Source organism: Punica granatum, chromosome 4, assembly GCF_007655135.1.
Source record: "Punica granatum isolate Tunisia-2019 chromosome 4, ASM765513v2, whole genome shotgun sequence".
NCBI lineage: Eukaryota > Viridiplantae > Streptophyta > Magnoliopsida > Myrtales > Lythraceae > Punica > Punica granatum.
The window spans coordinates 12,216,107-12,242,773 of NC_045130.1; the positions used below are offsets into that span (position 1 = coordinate 12,216,107).

Genomic DNA, 26,667 nt, shown 5'->3' on the forward strand with positions numbered 1-26,667 from the left:
GAGGTAGAAAATACATCATTTGATTAGTCTTATACTTATTCTTCAACAATTATATATCTATTACCAGTTTATCATATTTTTTTCCTAATAATACAAGTATCTATTTAATTTATAATCAAACATGCAGTTCGACCTATCAAACAATCGGTTGGACTTGCGAACCCATTAATTCATGTTTCGACTGGTTCGAGGTCTGATTCGTTTCTGATGACGCTGACTGCGAGAACATCACAAGAGAGAAGGTGGGACACATCTTGAAAAATATTTAAGATTTTGGGTTACTTTTGAAATTTTCAAAAGATTGAGGGTTAGTATTTAAACAAGGAGCACAGCCCAGCACAGTAACTAAGGGGGAGGACATGGTGGGTGGGGGCAGAGTGGGACCCACTGACTCCCGCCGTCTTCTTCGTTGGAAGCTCACCAAACCGAACCTCATTAACCAAAACCTCTCTCCCTCTCCCTCCACCTGACTCTCTTCTCACCCCAGCCCCGCTCTCTCCTCCCGACTCTCTCTCTTCGCAGCTTCTTCCTCCGAATCGAAGCTGTCGGCGTCGATCAGCAGCTAACACCGCCTTAACTCTGCCCATCAGCTTCACGTAGCGTTTGATGCCTTTCATTTGATCCCAACCCGGATCCTGCAGAAGAGGAAGAAGATCCCAACCCAATGGCAGCAGCTGTGTAAGCTCTCCTCTCACATCTTCAGTTCGTTTTGATCATTCGAATTTCCTCGCCCCGGAAAATGACAGAGACAGAAAGTTTAAATCTTGGGATCCTGGGTGTTCGTTATGATCGATGCTTGTGTCGCTGGTTGAGCGCAATTGGGGGTGGCATCTCAAAATCGAGGACTTTGTGGCACGAGTGATATCTTCACTTGTGATTCGCGTCATTTATTTAACATGGTTTATTTGGGATTTCTCGAATCATTGATTGAACTAGAGGAGTTCCAGTTGAGCTGAATTCCCTGAAAAATATTTATTTTATTTTTCTCTTTCTTTCTAAATGTTCGGGCAGTGTCGCTTCGGCTCCTGGCAAGGTCTTGATTACGGGTGGTTACCTCGTCTTGGATAGACCAAATGCAGGGCTTGTTCTTAGCACCAATGCTCGGTTCTATGCCATCGTGAAGCCTCTCTACGATGAAATCAAACCTGACAGCTGGGCTTGGGTGAGTCCTGAGCGCCCTTTTGAGCTCCTTTGCCAATTCATTATCTTGCTGGTTCTTTGTTGCCTACTTTCAAGTGCTGCTGTCTTCTTGTTTCACATGTGGGTTTTCTGATCCTGTGATGCTCAAAAGTCTCCCATGTTCTATTTTAAATCATTCCTGCAGGGTTGTTAGCAGTCTTTGAGCATATTGGGACGATTAAAGCATTAATAAGACTGGTCAATTATGCTGAGGAGTGGAAGGATCAATATAAATTAGTTCAGTCAATTGAAAATGCTTGATTGTTATTGATATTTTGTCCTGTGCTGGCTGGGAGGTTTTTCAAGAAATGCTATCTCGCTTTCTATTTGTAATATATAAAGTTCAACCCACATAGACGTGAATTTTTAAAAGCAAGAAATATATGAAATTCGACGTTGCCTGCTGAGTTTTATGAGAGTTACATGTTGGGGCTGTTTGTAATTATATACAAGAAGTTCTTTTCAAGATTTCTTTTTGTATTGACTTTGGGAGCTGGTTTGAAGTTTTTTCAACAGACATATTACATGAGTTTCAGAAAACAACACCACATAGACCAGACTCTGACAATAGAAATCTTCGACCCATAGATGGTGATCAATTACATGCAAGTCAGTTTCATACAGGGCCTTCTTGATTTGAGAGTCATGAACTGTACATGGAATTGATTGAATGTATTTCTTCCTCTAGCTCTTTTCCGCTGTCTGTTAGTGGCTTCTTGGTTACTTTCAACGTACAAAATATTTACTATGTAACGTATTTCTGTTTCTTTCTCAGTCTTGGACTGATGTGAAGTTGACTTCGCCTCAACTGTCCAGAGAAAGCATGTACAAGCTGTCACTAAAGCAGCTCACTCTCCAGCCAATCTCTTCAAGGCAAGTTCATATTAAATTACATGAAATGTAGTTGTCTGTGTTGTTTTGCATTGTGCCTTGTAAAGTAAATTTATATGTTAAATGGACGCATGATAAGGAAATGAATTTGAATCAGCTAAATTTACCTTAAATGCATTGCAATTACAGTGAATCAAGGAATCCTTTTGTGGAACAAGCTGTACAGTATGCTGTTGCAGCTGCTCATGCAAAATTCAACGAGAACAAGAAAGATGCACTTCACAAACTACTCTTGCAGGGTATTAGAGAATTTGTTCTTAAGCCTTTTTTGCTTCATCTTAAAAGATATAAGATGATCTGGGTCTGGCTAACGTTCATCTCATCTTTTACAGGCCTTGACATCACAATCTTGGGTTGCAATGACTTCTATTCTTATCGGAATCATGTATAGTCTTTACTCCCAACTTAACTGTTTATCGTTTGTGATGTGCCTGATTAAATATGGATAATCCTGTTAAGGTTTTGTGTTTATAACAAATTGCAAAAACATGCTTATGGAAACAAGGAGATGAAGAGGAAAATCATGCCTAAGCCAAGTGAACCATGATAATCTTTCAAATGGATAATTGACAAAATTCATCTTACAAGTAGATTTTCTTCGGGGTTACCTTATTTGCAGAAACTTTTGTAAGACTTCTAATATGAAACTGTCCTAAGATTTAGCATGCTGAATGTTCTCTTTATTTGTCCATCAGAAATGAATTTAGATTAGAGATGAAAAGTAAAAAGAGAAATTGAAAACTACTTACTAGCTACATCATTATCTGAATTTTCTATTAGATTGAAGCAAAAGGACTTCCTTTGACACCCGATACATTGGCTGCACTTCCTCCTTTTGCATCAATTACCTTCAATGCCGAGGAATCAAACGGAGAAAACTGCAAGCCTGAAGTTGCGAAAACTGGGCTAGGTTCATCTGCAGCAATGACTGCAGCTGTAGTTGCTGCTCTACTTCATTACCTTGGAGTTGTGGATCTCTCCTCATTACAATCCCTAGGAAACAAGGAATCCGTTGATCTCGATACAGTCCATATGATCGCTCAAACAGCTCACTGCATTGCACAAGGGAAAGTCGGAAGTGGGTTTGATGTCAGTTCTGCAGTTTATGGGAGTCAGAGATATGTCCGGTTTTCACCGCATGTGATTTCATCTGCTCAGGTCCCACTCTCTCCTTACCCTGAAACTTGATCACATTTATTAACGATTGGAAGTTTTTGATGCAGTTAACACGATTACTTGACTTTTGTTGCTCACGAGGAGTTGTTCTTGTTCAGGTTGCTATAGAAGGAATGCCACTGCAAGATATTATCGTCGACATCTTAAATGGAAAGTGGGATCATGAGATTACTCAGTTTTCGCTGCCACCGCTCATGACTCTCGTGTGTTTAGTTTATCCTGCCTTGCAACTTGTTATATTTGCTGCAGTTCATATAGGAATCCTTAACATCAATTCTGGGAAACTGAGAAATTTCCAATACATGTTTGAGGACCTTTTTGATTCTGGGAAACTGAGAAATTTCCAATTTTTTATTTTCCTTTTAAAATATGAGAATGATTAGGAAGAAATGATTTCATTCTTCTGTTGAAACATGAGGATTTTTTTATCTTTTTTAATGTTGAATTGCAATATTTTTTTCTTTTGCTTTATTCAAGTACAATTCTGGGAATACTTTTCTACCAACCTGGTCCATGGCTTCAGCCTTTTCAGTTATGTGCCTCTAGAGTTGAGAGACGAGAGAGAAGTCGGTTTTTTTGCTTTCTCATTAGCATTCTCTGCTGGTCTTATTATTTTCAGTTACTGGGAGAACCTGGGACGGGAGGATCGTCCACACCCTCAATGGTTGGCGCTGTGAAGAAGTGGCAGAAATTGAATCCTCAGAATTCCCTTGAGACATGGAAAAAGTTGTCGGAGGCAAATTCTATTCTTGAGAAGCAATTTAATTTATTGAGCAAATTAGCTGAAGAGCAGTGGGATGTATACAAGCACGTAATAGACAGCTGCAGCCGGCTTAAAGCAGAGAAGGTGTTTCCCAATCTCAAGTTTCCTTTTTGTCAAGAAAGAGAGTTAGAAACAAATCTGAAATCTCTTGGACCTCTTCATATATATGTACATGCGTGGAAAATTATTTTGCTGCCTTCTAGTATGCTCTTGTACTCTATGGTCTTTACACTGCACATATTAAGTTCTTTTCACCAGTATTGGCATTTGATGTGATCCTTGAAATTTGATATAACAGTGGCTTGAGCTTGCTAAGGAACCCAAGGACGAAGCTGTCGTTAAAGCTCTCTCAGGAGCAAGACGTGCTATGCTCTCGATTAGACATTATATGTGGCTGATGGGAGAGGCTGCAGGTGTTCCTGTAAGTTCTCTTTATCTCCTGGTCTGATGCTTATGACGTGCTCCTCATATGGCTCTTGCACGATGCCTTATACTATTCAGTTTGCTTCAACAAAGAAACTTTTAGAGTTCCCATAATATGCATCCACCCCGTGGGCCTTGAGCTGCCTGGGAGGTTAATGGAGCATAGAGAGGTGTGCCAGTTCAGGTTCAATCACGGTCCTATATTTGAATGGTGCTCTGTATCAACTGGTCCGTATCCCTGTCTTATAGTTTAGCTCTGTGAGAATTCCCCCATCAGCTAAAGGAATAGATTTTCATGTGGTTCTCCAGTCTTAACCAGTCTGAAGATTCTTACCTTGTCCCGCTCTTGGTAGATTACTTTGGATAGAGCCGATAACAGTTTGATCCGTCAACATGGACCCATAACAATTGATGGTTGTGATTAAGCCTTAAATGAGTTCTGGGTCAGAATAAAAGCTCTACCCCTGAAGATTAGGCCATTCTTCTCACTAAAATTTTGATTCCTGGTATCTCTCAGATCGAACCCGAAACACAAACACGGCTTTTGGATGCCACGATGGGAATGGAAGGAGTTCTACTAGCTGGAGTCCCTGGGGCTGGCGGGTTCGATGCAGTCTTCGCTGTGACCTTAGGAGAGTCGAAGCACAACTTGACTAAAGCATGGAGTTCGCTCAATGTTTTGGCATTACTAGTCGGAGAAGATCCAAGAGGAGTCTCTTTAGAATCTGCGGATCCAAGAACCCAGGAAATCACATCGAAGGTCTCATCTATTCATATCAAATAGAGTTTCTCTTTATTGTACATGAAAATCAGCACTGAAATTTAGTAATGCTAGCTGTAATTTGTCTGGCAGTGGGATCATTTCCATGTGTTAAAGGCTCATCAGATGGAAGAATATTGACTTCCACTGGGAAAAACTTGTCCCTTTCGTGTTGTAATTGAATTCTGTGAAAATAATAAGATCCAAAGTTTACATTCTGCAGTTTATCAGGCAACATTTACTTTGGTATAAAGAGATGGAAGTCTTTCATAATGGAGTCATTCTATGAAAATTGGACTTATCTAATATGGCGATTCTGTTGTATTGTTGTATTGTTTCTTTGCATTTCTACGTACAAAAGGTGACCTGTATAATCTTCTCTCTTTTATGACGAGTAAAATGGTGGATAGCAGTGATGGCAACATTGTTGCCCCTCGTTACGCAATGAGAAGTCGGACGAACTGAACAACCAGTTCAAACACTGATTTGCGTAGCACCACCAAAAGCCTAATATAATTCACAAAAGTCGAAGATGACTCCAGGCCCAAGCTGAAGAGCCCACCCTAGTAGATGTCCTCGAGAGATTTAAACAGTCCCCTAACCACATGGGAGTGAATTTAGAATCATTAGATCATCACCCATGACGGTGTGACCTATATAATCTTGCATATGAGAAGACAGAGAAATGGAGCAAATTTCTACATTCACCAGTAATCTCCACAAGAGCAAGTCCCATCTTTAAAATGGTGGAACCTGTTTCGATCCCGTACAGTAATCTCTCTTCCATAGATCACTGTTATGTACTTAGTGTAAGTGTGACAGTCACTGCACATCCTCACATTCCTAGTGATCCTAATGAGAGAACCCTGAGATGTATGAATAAGTGCAAAAGCTATTGCGAGTTTCTGAGAGTGACCTTTCAATCTCTCCCGCTTCTCTTCTTCATCGTCATTGATCGACACCTGCGATGTATCAGGTAGGTAGCCTTCAAACTTCAGTTGCCACTCCATCTGATGAATCATCTCATAAACTCCTTTACATTGGGCTGGGTTCATATCCTGTGACACGAATCTATGAGTCCTTCTGTTCACCTCGACGGAGCTAAAACCGGGCTTCTGGGAGATCCCCCGTTTGGCCATTTCCGACCAAACCCTGGCAACGTCGTCCCACCTCTGAGCTTGTGCATACAAATGCGAGAGTGCCAGGTAATCACCAAGATTGTGCTTCTCTGGGTCAAGCTTGAATATCTCATTAGCTGCAATCTCCCCGATTTCCAGCTCTCCATAGACCTTGCAAGCACTCAGGAGGCTCCGCCATATGACTTCATTTGGCTCGATGGGCATGCTTTTGGCAAGCTCTAGGGCCTCACAAACCTTTCCAGCCCGACCCAAGAGATCGACCACACACCCGTAATGCCGAACTGTTGGATCAATCCCGTGCTCAGATCTCATCTCCTCAAAGAAACTTAGTCCCTCGTTGAAGAGCCCGGCATGACTGCAAGCATTCAAAACCCCAACATAGACAGCTTCGTCAGGCTTAAGCCCTTCCTCGAGCATCTCCGAGAAGAGAGTCAGAGCTTTTCGACCTCGCCCATGCATCGCAAGGCCTGAGATCATGACAGAGTAAGACATATGGTTCTTTCTTTTCATGTTCCTGAAGAGAGAGAGACCCTTATCCAAACGTCCACACTTCACATACATGTCAATTAAGGATGTCTGCACAATTACATTGAGCTCAGGCATGTTTCTCAATAATGCTCCATGTGTCGATCTTCCCGAATCAAGAAAACCCAAATGGGTACAAGCAGAAAGAACACTGACTAGAATGCTCTCCTCAGCCCTCCAAAACCCGAGCCGATTCATCTGCCCGAAGAGCATTAAGCACTCATTCCACAGCCCTAAACTAGCATGAGCCGCTATGATAGCACTCCAAGATGCTACACTCTTATCCTCCATATGCTCAAAAACCGAACAAGCCGACCCGATCTTCTTGCACTTCCCATAGAAGCTTATCAAGCTGTTCTGTACATAAACATCACATTCGAGCCCGAACTTGATCACATTCCCATGAATTTGCATTCCTTCGTCAAGTGTCCGTAACTGGGCACAAGCTTTGAGTAGAGCAGGATAGGTGAAGTTATCAGGCTCAACTCCTGTCTCGAGCATCTCAACATAGGAGGCCAAAGCATCCTCAAAGTTCAGAGCTTTAACGTGAGCCTTAATCATTGTGTTGTAGTCGAACACCTGCGGATCCTGAATCTGCCGGAAAATCGAGCAAGCGTACTCGATGCTGCCCCACTCCGAGAGGGCGCAGGAGGCCAAGAGATTGCTCGCGCAGAACGAGTTGCAGGATAAGCCCCACTTCAGTACCTTGGCATGGACCTGTTTGAATTCCTCCAGGTTCTTGCATCTCTTCAGCAAGGACAAGCACTCCTGTTCACTGGACTTGGAACTGAATTCTGGGATTTGTTCTTTTGGGGGCAGCAGGACATGGGGTGGCTGGACTGGCGTGCTAATCATCCTCTCCTCCACACCATCATAGGCTAAGACTCAGAGCAAAGGAGAAAGGAGAAAATCAAGAAACAGACAAAGACCCATTATCTGTTATGCTCTACCCATCTGATCTGCAAAGGAGGAATTTGACAGAGGGTGCAGGAACAAACCGTTCCAAAGCAACAAGCTTTCTCCAACATCATGGCCAAGAGAAAAGAACAGGAAAAATGGAAAAATCACCGAGTTTGTTTTAATGGCTGATGCTTTGAGGTTGAAAAGGAGCTCCAGAAAACATGTTCTAGTTCTAGAGGGAGATTTGGAAGGAATCCATCAGATTGAGACATGAACTAATTGCAGCCAGAAGATTGAGAAGGGAGCAAAATTAGTAATAAGGGAAGGGACAAGGAGATCGTTTGTGGATAGGATAATGTCTGGAGCGAGGGGTTGGATCCTTGAGATTCCTCCTCCTGCGGCTGGAACTCTCGCATCCCGCCACGTCATCCCTGTTGGTCCAAAGGTCCTCCTCCTTGCCCACGTGGTCGATTTTTTTTAATTACAAACGAAGCCATAGTATAATAGATAGAGAAGAAAAAAAATATAATGACATGAGAATATTCATCGGTTATAATTAAATTTAGGAATTCTTGATCCGTACTAGAGCGATGCTATGGTACAAAATCCCTTTTCTCTGAGTAAAATTGTTTTGAGTAGCCATTGAAATAGTCTAACCTCCTCATCAATCTTGTATGTCTCGAAGAGAAAATTAAATTGAGACTTTGCATGGAGAGTGCCAAAAATATATAGCGAGGCTTAATTTTGCACTTTGTGGATCACGTGATAGGTTGAGATTGATATCTGCTTAGGAGGGATTGGTTATGATCAAGAAATGTGATATATGAATTTATAAAATTCAATTCGTCAACTACCTGATATCTCATGTTTTTGCTGAATACTATCTCATGTTTTATTATATTATTCTTGGACAAACTTTTGCTTATTCATAATGAGATCTAAAAATGAGTTCTTTTTTTTTTTTAATGGAGTACTTGTTATAAGACTAACCCTATATATATATATATATATATATATATATGTTGCTCTCTAAAATATAATGCCATTAAATTGCACCCACAGCTGTCATATTTACCCTTTACGATAACAAACAATGAAGGATGGATGCAAGGTTGTCAGAATCATGATTCTACCTAGAATCGGTTGAGGGTCATGGAATCGTGAATCGTAAAATTCTACTTGTAATTAAAAAAAATATATATATATATATACACGCTAAATTCCATGTCAGAAATAGTTGAAGTAAATATCAAATGATAAATCTTACTGCCTCCTACTTCATTCATCAAAATCAGATGATACTTAGTTTTCACAAGAGAGCGTTCACACTATAACAACCTCAAATGAAAATTGATATAGTACCGTGGTCACGGATACTGTAGGTGAAGCTGCTTTTCCTCCCTAACTTCTTCTTGATCCGTCGCTTCTTGGAATCATCTTTCTTTGCTCCTAAAAAAGTCGAAAAAAATTTCAGTCTAAATCATCTCAAACCATACGGCAATCAAGAAGCGGCATGAACCCAATTCGAAACAATTTCAGAAACTTTTTAGGTCCCTATCATTTACAGCCAAGAGGCAAGTTTCATACTTTTCATAAAATAAAAAAACCAATGAGCAATATTGTCGCACAATGAGAAAGATGAGGAGGGAGAGAGAGGGGGCATACGACTTTGGGTTGAAATCACAATTGTAGAATCGGTCCAATTCTACGATTCTGCTATTCGAATCGCGATTCAACCACGATTCTACCTTCCCGATTCATGCCATAGAATCGGAATCGCTAGCTACCCCTTGAATCGTAGAATCGTGAGATTCTACTATTCGAATCGCGATTTTAACAACCATGGATGGATGGAATCGACTAAGCATTAGCTTTATTTGAAGAGTCATGTTAAACGATATCGCCTTACAAGTTACAACCGGCCATCGCGATTGCCAATATTTACGATAACAGACGACGATGGATGGAATCGACAGAGCCTTAGCTTCATTTAAGAATTATTTTGATATTCGTACTGGACAATGTGACCTCGGATTACTCCTTTTTTGTTTCCTCCTTCATTGTTTCTGGGGAGCCTTAAGCAAATCAAGCAACCTCCTTGACAAAGCCTCAGTGGAGAGCAGCTGCCTAACTCTGGGCTAACCTAATGGGCTGGCCCAACATTTCGGCCTGCATTAGCTGATGGGCTGGAAAAGTTGGAGTTAATATATCTTCAAACGATGATTAGTAAACGATGATAGAATTTTGATACTATATTTATATTTTATACTATTACAAAAGGAAAAACAAGAACTTTTGCCTAATATTTATTCAGATAGTATTCATAATAAATAATATATAAAATTTACAATCATTTTATTAGAGAAAAATTGAGAATAAATCAGTCAAATTTATATATATTTTAACCGCTCACTTATTCCTATAATTTTTCTCCTAACGTTTAACTTTTCTCACTATCACTTTGGCATGTTTCCTCTAAGTGAACAAAAAATTTACTTCGTTTTATTCTTAATTCAATTTCCTTTCCATATATTTTGATTTATGAGTTCTTTTCATAATTGGAATACTAATTGTAATAGTATTTTTTAGACAAATTAGATCATTAATTAGACAATACTTTTGACTAATCAAAGGAAGAGTTTGCAAATATGTATAAGAATTTATAATTTAAATTTTATCTAGAATCGCGTGTAACACGAGCACAAAATTTACTAAAATCAATAGTATGAGGATTTCAACCTATTCTCGGACAGACAAATAAACAGTTTACTATGTAAACAATTTTACAATATATTTGATAATTTGATGACACAGTGATGTACGAAATCCACATAAATCATGGATGTTGATGCATGATGCTTATAATACCTTAGGCCCTGAAAAATAAAAACCTTTATGTGTGTGTTTTTTTTCCTTAAAAAGATAATTCATTTTGTGCGTTCTACTTTGTCGATTCATAAGGGAGTTCAATAATTTCTTTAATGCAGTTCATAGAGTGCAAAAATATAATAGAATGAAATTTTTTAAGGAAAAAATTATAAAAGAGGACCGAGTTTTTACTTCTTCGTTTAATTGGGGGAGAATGAAAATAGAATAGGTTTTTTGATATATGCGTCCCACTGAAGAATTAGGGACTCGCCTCGAAATAATATCCTTTTGATTTTGGTCAATTAAGATGGTACATTAAATGCAATTGTGGAATTTCAACCCATCAATTCTCAAGTGGGATATAGAAAGTGCAGTGGGTCACTCAAAACGAAAGTCAAGAGGTCACTCTTAGTATATTATTACAAAAAAAAAAAAGATTGTTGTGGTCAACATTTGAACCAGATTATTACCGAGGACCCAATCGGGCAATAATCTGACTGAACCATTAATAATGATAGCTGACTCATCTCGTCTAATCCAACCCAATCCAACCAAATCCAATCTACTTCTTTATTCAGCGAAAAAATCCAATCTACTTCTTCCAAAGAGTAGGAACCATAACTTTATGCCTTGTTTGGGAATACACTATTCCAACTTTGTATATATATATATATATATATATATATATAAGTTGTAATAATTATGTTATTGAATTAAAAAAATTGAAAAAAAAATAAATATTTGAAAGAATGTAATAATTTTGTTATTGAATTTTGAAAAAAGTAATGAATAGTTAAGAGAATTTAGTAGTAAAAATTAAATTGAATGGTTAAAAAAATTAAAAAATAATAATTGTGTTGTTGAATTGAAGATAAGTGGAGTTAAGTGGAGTAGAATTAAAAATAAACTCTAAAACCAAATAAAAAATTAATAATTGATAAATGTCATAAAACATAAGCTTGTGTTTGGTTTTTGAGTTGGATAATGATTTAACTCAACTTGATTTTGTGTAATGTTTGTAAGCGTTGATAAATATATTAATATGTAAGAATATATTTGTACAAGTGTGAAGTCATACACGATATGGGTAGCTGCATTCTATATATATAGAGAGTCAACTATACAAAATTATGCTGCAGTCCCCATAATGTGAAGATATCACATATCTATCCGTAACACCCCTCAATCTGTTGGGGGCCCAACTACCAACAGATTGCTACAATGAGACTGAAATAAAGAAAGAGATACATTCTCGCTAAGTAGATCTACTAACTACGAAGATGTGGGAACATAGCATATAAGAATATCTCCACGTGCTGGTCACTAGTCTACAATAATGTGTTTGCTGCGATCGTGCTGGACAGGATTCGCTGCAAGGTAGATAGCACTGATGTTGTCACGACAAGCTATAATAGGGCTCGGAGAGTGCTGGACAGGATTCGTAGCAAGGTAGGTAGCACCGATGTTGTCACAACATGCTATAATAGGGCTCGGAGAGTGACAACCAATGTCCTGTAGGAGCTGCGAAGCCATAGTGTTTTTACAACAACATATGCTAGAGCTCGATATTCAGCCTTAATTGAGCTGCGGGAGACAATGGGCTATTTCCTGGACCTCCATGAGATAAGATTCGAGCCCACAAAGACAATATATCTTGTCATTGAACGGCGACTAACCAGACATCCAGCCCAATTAGCATTGGTGTATGCTGTGATTTGAAAGTCATCAGACCCATGTAGATGAATGCCATAGGAAGCCGTACCACGAAGATATCGCAATGTAGTTGTAATTTTTGTTTGAATCGTACTTTTAATTTATAAATTAATCGAATTGTGTAACATTGTGATATTATCTATTTAATGAAATTTAGATTTTACTAATAACATATGTTATTAAAAATTAGTAAATTATCTACAATCTAAAAAAAACTAGCAGTTGAAAAAGTAACTGTTATTAAAAGTAGTCGTTGTAAAGCAGCTGTTGGTAACTAATCATTGGAAAGTAGCGTTGGTAACTAGTTGTGAAGAAAGTAGCCGTTTGTATAAATTCCTCTATATAAAATGCTTTCAATCTCATATCATATTTACCCACTTACATCCTCTCATTTCTATCCATTCACGTCCTTTGAAACCACTTCTCAAATACCCATCCTCTAAACATGGCCGAAAGCTTTGATGAATTTAGCTCTGATGAATTTAACTACTCTATGGATCCATTAGATATAATCCTCGAGGATTTGTTCGATGATATAGAAGAGCAATGCCTTGAAATAGTGAAGATGATCCTACGGGGGGAGTATGGGGGAAGCATTTCCTCAAGGCCCAAACGGAAGAAAGTAAACAGAAACCGTGTTACAGGCCAAAATCAACTTGTGAAGGACTACTTCGTTGAGGAGTCGATGTACTCTCATGAGCTATTCCGACGAAGATTCCAAATGGAATGACCTTGTTCCTTCACATTGTCGAGGGCCTCTCAATATCACGATCCATATTTCCAATAGAGGTCCGATGTGGTATACAACCAAGGTTTTTCCCGCTGCAAAAGTGCACAGTGGCCATGCGTATTTTGGATTATGGAGTTAAAGCTGACTCCGTTGACGAATATCTCCGAATGGCCGAGAGCACTGTAACATAATGCTTAGAAAGATTCGTCTTCGGTGTCCTCACGGTGTTCGGGGTTGAATACTTGTGAAGGCCTTACGCAGCCGATGTGGAACGCCCGCTACAAATCAAGAAGGTCCGCGACTTTCCAAGTATGATGGGCAACATTGACTGCATGCACTGGCAGTGAAAAAATTACCTGAAAGCTTGGCACGGTATGCATCAGAATGGTTATCATGGTGACCCAAGCTTAGTACTTGAAGCAGTGGCCGGACCTGACCTGTGGATATAGCATACTTTTTTTGGAGTAGTTGGGTTCAACAGCGGCATCAACGTTTTAGATCGGTCACCGGTCTTTGATGATATGCTACAAGGTCGTGCTCCAAAGGTACATTTCACTATCAATGGCAACGACTATAACATGGGATATTATTTAGCATATGGCATATACACCCAGCAGGCAACATTCGTCAAAACAGTCCCTCGACCACAGTCAGAGAAGAATATGTTTTTGCCAAAGCTCGAGAATCAGCATGAAAGGACGTGAAATGTGCATTCGGAGTGTTGAAGGCTCACTTTGCAATTATACGTGGCCTTGCTAGATTGTGGTCCCAAGAGAAGCTCGGAGTGATTATGAGAGTTTGCATCATATTGCATAATATGATTGTTGAGGATGAGCGAGAAACGTATGATGTCAATGTCGATCCGACAACCTTGTATGATGAACCCCTCGACGACGGTATACCACAATTGGAGCAAGGACAACAACATTTTTCTCCATTACAGGAATTTTTCCAAAATAATACTAGGTTTCGGGATAGAGAAAAACATCGACAATTACAAAGTCGATTCGGTGGAACATATATGGCAATGACGGCAAAACCACAACGAGGTGTAATTTTTCTTTAAAAAAATGTCGTTCAGCATGTAATTTTTTCTTAACAAGTGTATTTTTTAATGTCATGTGATATTATTTTATTTTAATGAATTTTAATTAATTAAAATATATTTTTTATTTAATTTTAATAATTTATTTTAAACTATTAGGAATTTATATTAATTATATGCATTTAATTAATATAATATGAATGTGAGCCCGGATTAGAGACGCTAATGGTGTGTTTGGATTTAGAAATTTTTTTAACTCAACTCAACTTATCTTCAATTCATCAGCACAATTATTACTTTTTCCATTTTTTAAATTTTTTAACAATTCAATTCAATTTTTAATAATAAATTCTCTCGACTATTTATTATTTTTTCCACGATTCAACAACACAATTATTACTTCATCTCAACTATTCATTAATTTTTCACACTTTTCAACAACACAATCATTACAAAGTCATTAAAATCAAAACTCAACTCAACTCAACTCTAGAACCAAATAATGTGTAAAACTTTTATCTACCATTAGCTTTGTTAAGGTAGTACTCCCAAGGTAAGGACAGGTGGCATGGCGCAGCCCTCACCAACGTGAGGGACTGGACACCACATCTCGACTAGCTCGTCCAAACGGTTAAGAACCTCCTTAGCTCGAAATCCTAACATGAATATAAACCAATTTTGGATATTTCAGAAGCTTAGAGACACAGATGAAGTATGTGTCTTTCATTTTCTTTGGAGTTTGTTTATGTCTGATGTGTCACCTATGTGACAGTGTGAAATCTAGTTTAGAGACAGGGGATAGACACTCCCATCGGAAACGGCCTTACCCCCCTAGACAATCTCTAGTGAAATGCATTGTCGTGAGACACCGTCATTTCTTGCCCCATAGTGCAATAACACACCCACTTTCTCATCTCTCAATTTTTCCTTTCTTTTAAGATTTTGGAATTATTTTTTATTTTTAGAAATTGAAAAAGTATTTAAACAACTAAATGAACGAGATTTTGATTTCATTTATTTCAATGAATGTGGGATTTTACTGGGTAAACGGGGGGCGAAGCCCAAATGAACGTGGGATTTTAGATGTACCATGATGGTTTTTTTTGGTAATAATGTAAAATTGGAATTTTAGAGAAAAAGCCCTTTTTTTGTGAATAAGAAAAAAGAGTTGCCCTTATTAGTACAAAACTACTATCGACAATGATAATGTCAAACAAAGGCAGACAAAAGAGTTACCCTTATGTGATTGGTAGCTCTCCTTTTACTGGGCATGGGACCTGGTAGAGAGAGAGAGTGCGTGTCACACGTTTCTACATCGCGTGAGAAATGTCAGGCCCCACAAAATAAATATTTGAATGGACTATTACTGTCGCCCTCAATTTATTCATTAGAAAATCATTTTTGCCCCTGACATATTTTTACCACCAATTAGCCCCAAACGTTGGCATTCCGTCTAACATTTATACCATTCTGTAACGGAATTATCGCCCTCAACTTATTCATTAGCAATCGTTTTTGCCCCTGACATATTTTTTGCCACTAATTAACCCCAAACGTTAGCATTCTGTCTAACATTTATGCCATTCCGTTAACTTCCGTGACAGAAAATTCATGGACGGCCTTATGTTTTTCGTCACTTTTCCGTTACAGAATAATATAAATGTTAAACGGAATGCCAACGTTTGGGGCTAATTGGTGGCAAAAATATGTCATGAGTAAAAATGGTTACTAATAAATAAGTGGAGGGCAACAGTGGTAGTCTACTCATCTCTTGATCGTGCTTCGATATCAAATTTACCATCCCAAAAAAGAGAGAACGAAAAAAAAAGTTTTTTTTTGAATGAAATGCGAGGTCGCGTCATTGGCTTGTTGTAGCTACCCCAACTAAGGGAACCTAACTGCGACGGAATGTTCCTTTCGCCATAGCTCGCTGAGACTTTAGCCTAACTTGGTCACCGCAGCCCAGCAATACACTAGTGGATTAAGTCCAAGGCCTATTGGATCAAGCATTATGGGCTGGCCACGGCCATCCCATAATACACTCACATAGTGGCGAGCTCTATGTCCTCAGTGAGGTTCGAACTCGTGATGTTTAAGTAGAGTACTTGGAGCTTAACCACTAGACCAACGTGCTGGTGGTAAAAAAAAAAGTTTCTTGCATGTAATTATACGAACAAAAGTTTCTTGATTAATTATATTATACCATCATAAATCCAACGTATATGCAAGAAATTGCTGGTCTATTCTCCAAAAAAAATAAATATATATTGCCAGTCTATTACCCAAATTCACGATGTCACTGAAATTGATAGCTTTTAAGGCCAATTGAGATGATTATTGGGGTTCTCATTGAAGAATTTATATATAATTATATCTCTCCTTTGAAATGAAAAAAAAGACTATTGCGACGCTATCATGTATACTATCGTTTGTCATGTCAAAAAATCGCATATGGACAGATAATGAGAAAATAATGTGAATGCGATGTCCCAAGAAAATTATCAATGAGACACCGGTTGGCCCCACCAACATAGAGCGTCGTGCCACGGTTTAGAGAGTCAGCGAGACTGAATGACCGCTGGGTTTTGAATAGATGAAATGAAATAGACGGTTGAATGCGCCTTAGACGATCACACGGCTTGGGGATTTAGCCGCTATGAGTTTTTCGCTATTTCTTCATGCTACTATCAATCAAGAGAAACAAGACATGGCTAATAAGGCCGTATTGAGAGTGGGTCTCGACTATTTGACAAGCCGATAGATATGGGTCTTAGGCCGGAACCCTCGACTAGATGCAATAGATGGTTCGGAAGCGGGTCCTAAGAATGATGCAACCATGAACCTTGGAAGACTCGTAGCGCGTGGATCTCGGCCTCGCAAAGCCAAGAGAAACCACACCTAGGTCCGGAAACCTAAGCTCGGGTGGAAGTCCGTTTCTCGCCCAAAAGCTCGAAAAGGGGTAGAATGATAAGTGTCGAGTGATCGGCGATTGTAAGGAATTAAATGTGCATGATATTGAAATGCTAGAAAGGTAAATATTGAATGTGTGATAATAGTGCGACGAATGTAAAGTGCTAAAAAGAAACGATAGAAAAAGTGTAATGTGATTGGTAGTTATGCCAAAGGGGATTACAATGAACCCCGAACTCGATATTTATAGGCGTTTACATGAAACCCTAGGAAATCTATCCAAATCGGATACACCGATAATATATGATATTGGAATATTATTAAAAGGTGAAAAAGACTCCTAGACCACAACTAGCAATTTCCAAAATAACCAAATCTTACTCTTAAAGTAAAATTTAGCTACCATTATGAATTCTTGCCACCCAATAGACATCCCAAGCTAGGAGCCGAATCTTCTCCATGCATAAGCTTCGGGTTGGACCTCCTCGATGGGCTCCAATTAACTAATCTTGGTCGGCTTCATGAAAATCTACGATCTAAAACTCAATGTCTCAGCCTCACACTTAATCTTGATCCAAAGCACGCCATATGAAGTGTGGAAAATAAGTATAAACAACTATTAACTTCTTAACCATGACAACACTGACAGGAACAAAGGAAAAAAGAAAAGAAATTCATAATGTATAATGTCTCATCTCACTAATAGATTTTAATTCCAGCAAAAGGAAAGTAGTTTTGTAGTTTGTACTAATGATTTTTTCTTTATAGATTTCGGTTTTGGTGCAACTATACCATGCGATTAACTAACCCCACTTCCATAGGCAAACTAAATTAGTAATATAGTCGTAACGGAAAAAAAATAGTATTATAGTCCATATACTAGGAAAATTACATAGATCATTATGGAAATCTAGCGTGGATCATGTTGAATCAATTTGGTAATAATTGTGTAAACTAAGAAAAGTGCAATAGTTTCATCCAAAAAAGAAAAAAAAGAAAAATGCGATAATTTAATATGATTATGTCTTCATTTTAAAGTGCCCCAGAACTGTCTAATTACACATGAGTATTACGAAATGTTAATAGAATTGAAATTTTTTTGAATATTGGGGAGAGCACGGATCAACATTTAAAATTTTAGAGAGGATGAGAATTGAATTGCAAAAGCATCAAATCAAGAGGAAATGTATAATATAACTTTATTTCTGTCGTATGAAGTTTCTTTCTTTGTTTTTTTCCCCTATAAAGAAGCGTCATGAGTTAGTAAAAGAAAAGAAAATTTTAAATAAAAGAATCAAATTTAAAGTCTCTTTTGTGTACCAAGCAAATATGTGTGTCATTATACTATATCCATTTTCTCAACATGAAGTTTAATTTTCATATGAATAATATGACAAAATGTGTAAAGGGTGTCATTTCCTTTTAAATAATTCTTTAATTTTAGGAATTAAGAAATAATTCTATAATTAAAAGGAAAATTTTGAATGTCTTCAAAGATTCTCTGGGCACCAACGTCGCTTCCCTCTCTAGCTATCCTTCTTTTGAAGAAAAGGGCGAAGCACCGTTGTGCCTCACTCATTGTTGGGGCTGCCCTGAGCACCACCTACATATTAATATTATGGGCCGAGCCATGATGCGCAGCAGTAGGTGCATCTTTGCATTCGGACAAATAAGAGGCAAAACAAGTCCATCAATGACATAAACAATTTCGCAACAAAATCAGTAACAGGTCATTGATGTTTTAGCGAGTTCTATCACACGCAAGAGCACTCACGACCACAGACATGACAGGAAAACTTGCAAACAGAGCTGGAATTGAACTTTCAGGCCATTCAATGAATAATCTCATTGCATCAGAGCTTCAAACAACAAAGTCAATCGAAGAAAAATCGCAGAAATCTTCAAACGACAAGCACAAAAGGAGACAGACATCGACGGAAAATTACCTGAAATGCGGATGCTGAGAGTGAATCCAGTCCACCGCTTCTTAAAGGAGCAGAGTCGTCCTTTGAAAACGCTGTCGGAAGGGGGCCCCTACAATAGAAGATTAGACAACGCGTGCCACAGCACAGTTGTCCGCGAATAACTCCTTTGGAATTTTCCCCTTTTCAATGTTTTCTGCAGCTCCTTTGCCCGCAACTCGTCACGGACGCACAGTTCAATTTGCGAAATTGACGGCAACGCAGTGAGGAATCAATGGAATTGACGGAAAATCGTGGGGGTAATTCATGAAATGGACAGAACCCACTCACCAATCGGTCGTTGGAGCCCTCGCTTTGAGATTCCTGCAGGCAATTTCTGAATCGTCTGCAAACCCTACCGAAAAAGACGAAGGAGGAGGAGCGAAAGGATTCTGTCGGTATTCTGTGTCTTGGAACGGTCTTCTGTGGACAAGTTGTCCTGAGACCTACCGTTGTGCTTGTGGGACCCAGTGCTTTGAAAACGCTGACTTATATTTCTGTCAGTAGCAAACAGGATTGGGTTGAGTTGAGCAAATCTCACAATCCAAACGCTACCTAAATGAAGGAAAATTGAGGGAAAGCAAAAAGGGACATCTCTTCTCCTCCAGTTCCGTGCATTTTCCTAATCCAAATAAAAGATAAAATAAAAGGATAGCAAATAACAGATGGAAGAATTAAGAAGAGTACGTAACGAAATATTATGGTATATGCGTTTAGTAGTGGGTAAAAAAATGGAACAAAGAGGTTTGAAAAATCTCACTCATGAATATCAATAAGAATGTCATGACTTTTGTATATGATGCATGCTAAAGTTGCACGGTTTAATTACAAAAAAAGCACCAATTTTGCTCATTATGTAAATTCTAGCACGACTTTTTGAAAATTATATAGAAAAATGCCAACTATTAATTTTATAGTGTGTTTGACATGACAATATTATTTTTTCATCAATTTAACAGAATTTGCCAACATGGTATGTAATGGTGGCATGTGACACACAAAAGACTTGGTTGAGTTTTTTAATAATAATATTTTTAAAATTTAAAAAGTAGTGCGAGTCGCGGTGCTTGACTAGTTACTAAGATTCAGGTCAGTGGTGGTTGCCGACGATGTCAGGCACCCAAAGCTTTGAATTAAGGGGAAGAAAATTGTCAAGGGAAAGAGAGAGAGAGACCAAGTGAGTAAGTAACACTTATCCAATATTCGTTAATATTGAGATGGATGGCGAGACCCCAAAGCTCCATACTCCCTTCTCCCTCTTGACAATTTGCTTATGTTGTCACCAATTATCCTAATAAAGTAATGGTGACTGTCAGTGAGGCCTTACTGCCTGCACCCCCTTAAATTTAGGGCTCTTATGTTAGTTTGGTATTTTTGAAAAGCTTGTTTTAATAATTGGAAAAACCCAATGGGGGCATATTTGGCCACTGTCTGCGTGTCGCATGAAATTGTTAAGTGTCAGGCCGGCAAATTTTGTTAAAATTGATAGGAAATAATGTACTAGATGCTCTGTTAAATCAATAATTGGTACTTTTTTATGTAATATTTAAAAAGTTGATAAATTGAGCAAAATTTGTATTGGATAAGTAATTGAAAAAACAAAACAAGTTGTACTTCAATTAACCTCATTTCTTCTTGAATGTATTATTATCACTTCGTATTACTGAAACGCAACTTCTTCCTTATTCTTGAAATGACACAAATAAAGAACAGTCGTTAGTATCATTGCCGGAGCTCTGCAGATAGGAGTAAAGCATGGGACCCATTCTCTCTCTCTCTCTCTCTCTCTCTCTCTCTCTCTCTGTAGTTTCTGCTCTCGACGCTCTACCTCCGAAGAGCAGAGCAGGTTGAAACCCCACTTTCTGTGTGTAAAGATGGCGAACGTGTGCGGCCACAGCGCTCTTTCTGCAGGGCAGCTGCAAGCTTTTTTGCGGGTGTGGGGTGCTCGGTCCATTAGTTGAAAGCTCTCTTCCTTCCTCCTCTGGAAGCTCTTTTGACAAAAGCACATCGTCTTCTTGTTTAAAGTTCAGATTTTTCAGCTCTTACACCAGATTTCGCCTTTACCTCTGTCCTTTTCCCTCAGGTACTCTCTCTCTCTCCGCCCCCCACCCCCCCCCCCCCCCCCCCCCCCCCCCCCCCCCCCCCCAACACACACACACACACACACTCCAAAGTTGAATCTTTGCTCAAAAGGGCACGCGTAATCCTCTTTTCTTGAGCCCGTTGGGCCAAAAAATCCTCACTTGTTTCCGTTTCTTTGCTCTCTTGGGGTTGCTTCGTGAACTGGGTTCTGACCTTTGACTCCCAAAATTCCCTCAACGCCCTCGTTTGCAGGAAGAGGTCAGGGGTTGGACTATTGAGAGAGTTGAGCTTTCATTTCGTTTTCAGCTTGAACAGTTTTGCCGTCTGCTTCTGATCCCATGTGCTAGAAAATTCATGTTTGGACTGTGAATCGGTTGAAAATTAGCGGCGCAATTTTGTGTATTTCTCTTGAAGTTCATGATTTTATTGTTCAAATTCGAAGGCTTTCAAAGGGTATGGGACATGGCATGTGATTATTGACCCGGTCATATTGCGGCTGCTTCTTCTATATTATATTCCGTCCCCAACCGCTGAGATCTCGTTTTTCTTGATCACAAGACATAGACAACCTTTCTACGCCTCCCAAGTTCTTGTCGGTTTACAACTTTTACTCCCCAGGATTTGTTCGCAAAGATTTTCTTATTCGTCTGTCTTAATATCATTCAGCAAAACTTCGAGACCCGTAATTGAGGATGCAATAGCTTGCTAGCTAACCGAAGGAATGAACCGTAGTGAGAACTGGAGGCAGTTGGTGAGGGAAATGCTCCCACCTGGAGCTCCTCTCCCTGAAGATTCAGCCCATCTCGATTACTCCATTGCATTGGAGTATGAGGGCCCGCCTATGCCTTATGAGGTCCCGAAAGTCGAGCCTGTAGATCCAGACTCCTGCTCTATTCCGATTGCTGAGCCTCTCTCAGAGTCTAGAAGGTCTAATGCACGTCTTGGTCTCGGCCCTCCCGTTATCCAACCGATCACTTTCCCGGTCTCTCAGATTGCGGGTCACACCAGCTCCCCCGAGCAAAGCCCCAGGGCATCGGCAAGTTCCGAATCAGTGGTTTCTGTCCTGCAAAACCCAGTTTCGTCCTCAGCTTCACCATCGGCATCTCCAGGTTCGGCTGCAAACCAGCCGAGCAATGTTTGCAATCAAGCTGCTAGAAGGCCCCATGTAGTGACTTTCAATACCGATCAGAAATCTGAGCGGAAGGAGGACGAGTTTTCCGAGAAGCCTACACTTCCTCAGTATGTTGGTGTCTCAAAAGAGAAGAAGAAGATGCGAAGAGTTTGTTACAGGTGTGGTAAGGGCAAGTGGGAGACTAAGGAGTCGTGCCTTGTCTGCGGGGCCAAGTTCTGCAGCAACTGTGTGCTCAGGGCCATGGGCTCCATGCCCGAAGGTCGCAAATGCGTGACTTGCATTGGGGAGCCCATTGATGAATTGAAACGCACCAAGTTGGGCAAGCATTCGAGAGTTTTGTCACGATTACTCAGTCCTTTGGAAGTCAAGCAGATAATGAAGGCAGAGAGAGAATGTGCAGCTAATCAACTAAGGCCCGAGCAGTTGATCGTTAATGGTTTCCCTTTAAAGGCAGAGGAGATGGCTGAATTACTTGCCTGCCCTTTGCCACCGAGAAAGCTGAAGCCTGGGAAATATTGGTATGACAAAGAATCAGGTCTTTGGGGAAAGGTATTAAGTCATGTTTAGTGTGCATCTCTACATAAATGTTCTTTAAATGCTAGAAGGTTTTGATAATTATGTATGTTCCATTTTACAGGAAGGAGAGAAGCCTGATCAAATTATTAGTTCAAACTTGAATTTCTCTGGGAAACTCAAACCTGATGCAAGCAAGGGAAATACAGAAGTATTCATAAATGGCCGAGAAATCACAAAGCTCGAGCTAAGGGTGCTTAAGGTAAAAGTTTTATCTAAACATGAGTCCTCTCTTTCACGTCCTTTGCTTTCATTATGTTGTGGTGCTTATTTGTCTAATGCTATTGAGAGCATCAGGTTTGTGTGATCCACTCGTCCTTTCTGGAAAACACCTAATACGATGCGTTTCTTTTCTATAGGAAGAAACTTGTGTCTCTTCATTTTCTAAAAAAGATTTAGAAGCAAAAGTAGTTCTAGTGTATTTTAAGACGAGAAAACAGAACCCATAACTAATCTAATAATCAAACGTATCTTGTTCTCTCGTATTCTTTTTTCCTCTTTGATGCTTGTCATCTGATATTCCATTTCATCTTCTGTGTAATCTATCAGTCAGTTCTTTATGCTATTCAACTCTCGATAAATTTGTAATATCAGTCTTCAAGTTCTCTCTTCGAGATTATTTCTAAACCTTGCTTTTATTACTTTTCTAGTTGGCAAACGTCCAGTGCCCTCGGGACACTCACTTTTGGGTCTATGATGATGGTCGTTATGAGGAAGAAGGGCAGAACAATATCAGAGGAAACATTTGGGAGAAGGTAAAGCTATGAATGTTTTCTGAGGATTAGGAAATGTCCGAAGATATTGAACTGTTGTTGAGCATTCTTTGATTGGTTTTTTTTTGGGTGAAAAAGCAGGCATCAACAAGGTTTGTTTGCACCTTGTTCTCTTTGCCGATTCTCCAAGGTCAACCTCAAGGGGTACGGGATGAAGCTAGCAATTTTACTGCTGTCCCGACTTATCTGGAGCAGAAGAAGATGCATAAGATTCTTCTGCTCGGATCTCAGGGTTCTGGAACTAGCACGATTTTTAAGCAGGTATTGGAGTATATATGAATGCGAAATAAGCTTTTTTCAGTTATCATTATTGTGGGAAGTGGGAACGCTCTCTAAGTGTAATATTTTATCCCAAGCGAGGTGAGATCCTATATTTGCTCATATTATCTGATACTATGTGAAGCTTATGGAATTATTTGATACAAATATAGCACACCAACTAGTTGTATCATGTTTAAGTTATTTTTTCACCCGGATATCTTTCAAGCTGATATCAGCATCTACAACTGTGAGATCGTGGATTTTTTTTGCCTTTAAAATTTTGTTTTGCCATGTATTAGTTGGAATCTTACCTTAATTGTTATACTTGATCCTAACCATCATATTTTCTCCTCTTCTTCGTGTAACTTATATCACAGGCGAAGTTTCTTTATGGAAATAAGTTCACTGCAGACGAACTGCAGGAAATTAAGTTGATGATCCAGAGCAACATGTACAAATATCTAAGCATATTGCTCGATGGACGAGAGCGCTTTGAGGAAGAAGCTGTGTCTAGAATGAAAATGTCAAATTCCCAAGATCAAGTCGCTGAAACAGGTAATATAGTAAGCTGCTATTTCTCTAACTGAAGTCAACTTACCTCTTATGGGAGGATCTTTTTTTTTTTTAATCTTGAATTGTCCGACCATAGGACTGCTAGGATTCTTCACATTGTGAGAGTTAGGCATTGTTTTCTACAAGTATTCTCGCTGTCGCTGATAGTCTGAATGACTTCATATAAGTGATTCAGTGGCGTGCACAGTTTCTTTTCAATCTTGGTTTTTCTTGTCACGGTATAGTCCAAAAGCTTGAGTTTCCAAGTCCATTCATCTGTCACCCATTCAACTTATTTATGAGAGGGGCATCAATTTTTTTTTAGTCCACATGTGAGGAAGAAGCTTGTCACATGAAGGCGTGGTTTGCTATTTGTTATTGTAATATTTATTGATCAATCTCGTTTAATAAGAGAATCTCCTTAGCAGATGCGTGATGTCAAATTGTCCAGAGAAATTGTTGGGAAATGAGTAGCTCGTATATATGATATCTTTTCTTTCTTTATACAGATGGTGAGACACAGGGTAATGAAGCCGCTCTATGTGCCTATTCAATCAACTCAAGGTTGAAACACTTCTCGGACTGGCTTTTGGACATTATAGCCACGGGTGATTTGGATGCTTTCTTCCCAGCTGCAACTCGTGAATATGCTCCACTGGTAGAAGAGCTTTGGAAGGATCCTGCACTGCAGGAAACATATCGAAGAAAGGATGAGCTTCATTTCCTTCCAGATGTTACCGAGTATTTCTTGAGTCGCGTATGTATTGCTCCTTAATAATGTGATTGCAAGTGGGACCGTGTCAATAAGTAGACTGGTGATTTTAATCCTGTGATTTTGCTTTTTGCAGGCTGTGGAGGTATCAAGCAATGAGTATGAGCCTTCGGAGCGGGATATAGTGTATGCAGAAGGTGTGACTCAGGGGAATGGTTTGGCCTTTATGGAGTTCTCGTTCGATGATCGCAGTCCAATGTCTGAGACCTACACGGACAATCTCGAAGCTACCCCCCAGTCCTTGACCAGGTATTTGATATTTCACCGTTGTATTTTATGGGAGCTTTGGATCAGTTTTCTGACTTGTGGTTCATGAAAACAGGAAAAATAAGACATGTAACTGCAATTTGAACTTTTTTGTTTCCTTAATTTTCTCATTGTGAAATAAAGAAAAATGGAAAGGGAAAATTTACACCGACCTTATATTTGTCATGGAATCAGTGAAATAGTTCCCATATAATGATCTTGTGATAAACCCTCTTTTGTTTCTTTATACCTTTTAAGAATCCGTGAACTTAATTTTGGAGTATATGCCTATTAAATATATTTCATTTTATGTCTTGTTTGCAGATATCAGCTTATAAGGGTAAATGCTAGAGGGATGAACGAAGGATGCAAATGGGTAGATATGTTCGAAGATGTTCGCGTGGTGGTCTTCTGTGTTGCCCTCAGTGACTATGATAAGATGTCAGTTTCTTCTGATACCAATGGAAGCGGCACCCTTATTCAGAACAAGATGATACAGAGCAAGGAGCTCTTTGAGTCGATTGTGAGGCACGCTTGTTTTAAGGACACGCCCTTCGTGTTAATACTCAACAAGTACGATCTCTTTGAGGAAAAGATCAACTGGGCTCCGCTGAGTTTGTGCGAGTGGTTTGATGATTTTAGCCCCGTGCAGCCTCACAGTAACAACCAGTCACTTGCTCACCAAGCTTACTACTATGTTGCAATGAAGTTCAAGGACCTGTATGCTTCGATAACAGGTCGGAAGCTCTTTGTCTGGCAGGCTCGAGCAAGGGATCGAGTTACTGTTGACGAAGCATTCAAGTACATAAGGGAGGTGCTCAAATGGGATGAGGACAAGGAGGAGACCTACTACGGAGGGCAGGAGGACTCTTTCTATAGCACGGACATGAGCTCTTCACCATATGTCAGGCAAGAATGATGCGTCTGTTGAAATTTGCCTTGATCCTGTCTAGAACTGGTTTTTGCATTGGAATTTCAGCTGTTGGATTAGTACGGGTCCTCGGTTGAAGCAAGTTGATTCCGCATGATCTGATGGATGCCTTTTAAATTCCGAAGAGACTAAATCCAGATGAGATTGTCTTTAGTTAGATATGTTGTGTGTACTAAGTATGTGAAGTTCATCGCGAGTGAGTTACTTAGACGAAGAATGTACATGATGAGAGTTCATTGGAAAATGTACATCTGTTTCAAAGTTATTCGGATTCTTATAGTTTCTTTCATTTTCGAATGGTTATTGCGTCGAACCTCCACATCTCAGCAAGTCTTCTCACATTGACAGATGATAAAAATCTC

The 26,667-nt window shown here is 39.3% G+C and overlaps 3 protein-coding genes across 3 annotated transcripts; 2 read left to right on the forward strand and 1 right to left on the reverse strand.

Annotated features, from left to right (window-relative positions):
- The first annotated feature begins 429 nt into the window (after window positions 1-429).
- LOC116203886 (phosphomevalonate kinase, peroxisomal) lies at window positions 430-5,417 on the forward strand. Its single transcript, XM_031535849.1, has 10 exons — window positions 430-678; window positions 1,012-1,162; window positions 1,955-2,052; window positions 2,200-2,309; window positions 2,403-2,455; window positions 2,851-3,228; window positions 3,345-3,449; window positions 3,866-4,093; window positions 4,308-4,430; window positions 4,950-5,417. Exons 1-10 carry the CDS (start codon window positions 665-667, stop codon window positions 5,214-5,216), a joined length of 1,527 nt encoding a protein of 508 aa, XP_031391709.1. The 5' UTR covers window positions 430-664; the 3' UTR covers window positions 5,217-5,417.
- Window positions 5,418-5,599: 182 nt separating this feature from the next.
- LOC116203885 (pentatricopeptide repeat-containing protein At1g31920) lies at window positions 5,600-8,128 on the reverse strand. Its single transcript, XM_031535847.1, has 2 exons — window positions 7,855-8,128; window positions 5,600-7,734 (listed from the first exon to the last, which is right to left on the reverse strand). Exon 2 carries the CDS (start codon window positions 7,709-7,711, stop codon window positions 5,897-5,899), a length of 1,815 nt encoding a protein of 604 aa, XP_031391707.1. The 5' UTR covers window positions 7,712-7,734; window positions 7,855-8,128; the 3' UTR covers window positions 5,600-5,896.
- A 12,570-nt stretch (window positions 8,129-20,698) lies between these two features.
- On the forward strand, window positions 20,699-26,597 carry LOC116203338 (extra-large guanine nucleotide-binding protein 3). Its single transcript, XM_031535028.1, has 9 exons — window positions 20,699-21,066; window positions 21,732-22,746; window positions 22,835-22,972; window positions 23,421-23,525; window positions 23,625-23,804; window positions 24,182-24,359; window positions 24,866-25,113; window positions 25,205-25,377; window positions 25,699-26,597. The coding sequence occupies exons 2-9, from the start codon at window positions 21,787-21,789 to the stop codon at window positions 26,291-26,293; spliced, it is 2,577 nt and encodes an 858-aa protein (XP_031390888.1). The 5' UTR covers window positions 20,699-21,066; window positions 21,732-21,786; the 3' UTR covers window positions 26,294-26,597.
- Window positions 26,598-26,667: the final 70 nt, after the last annotated feature.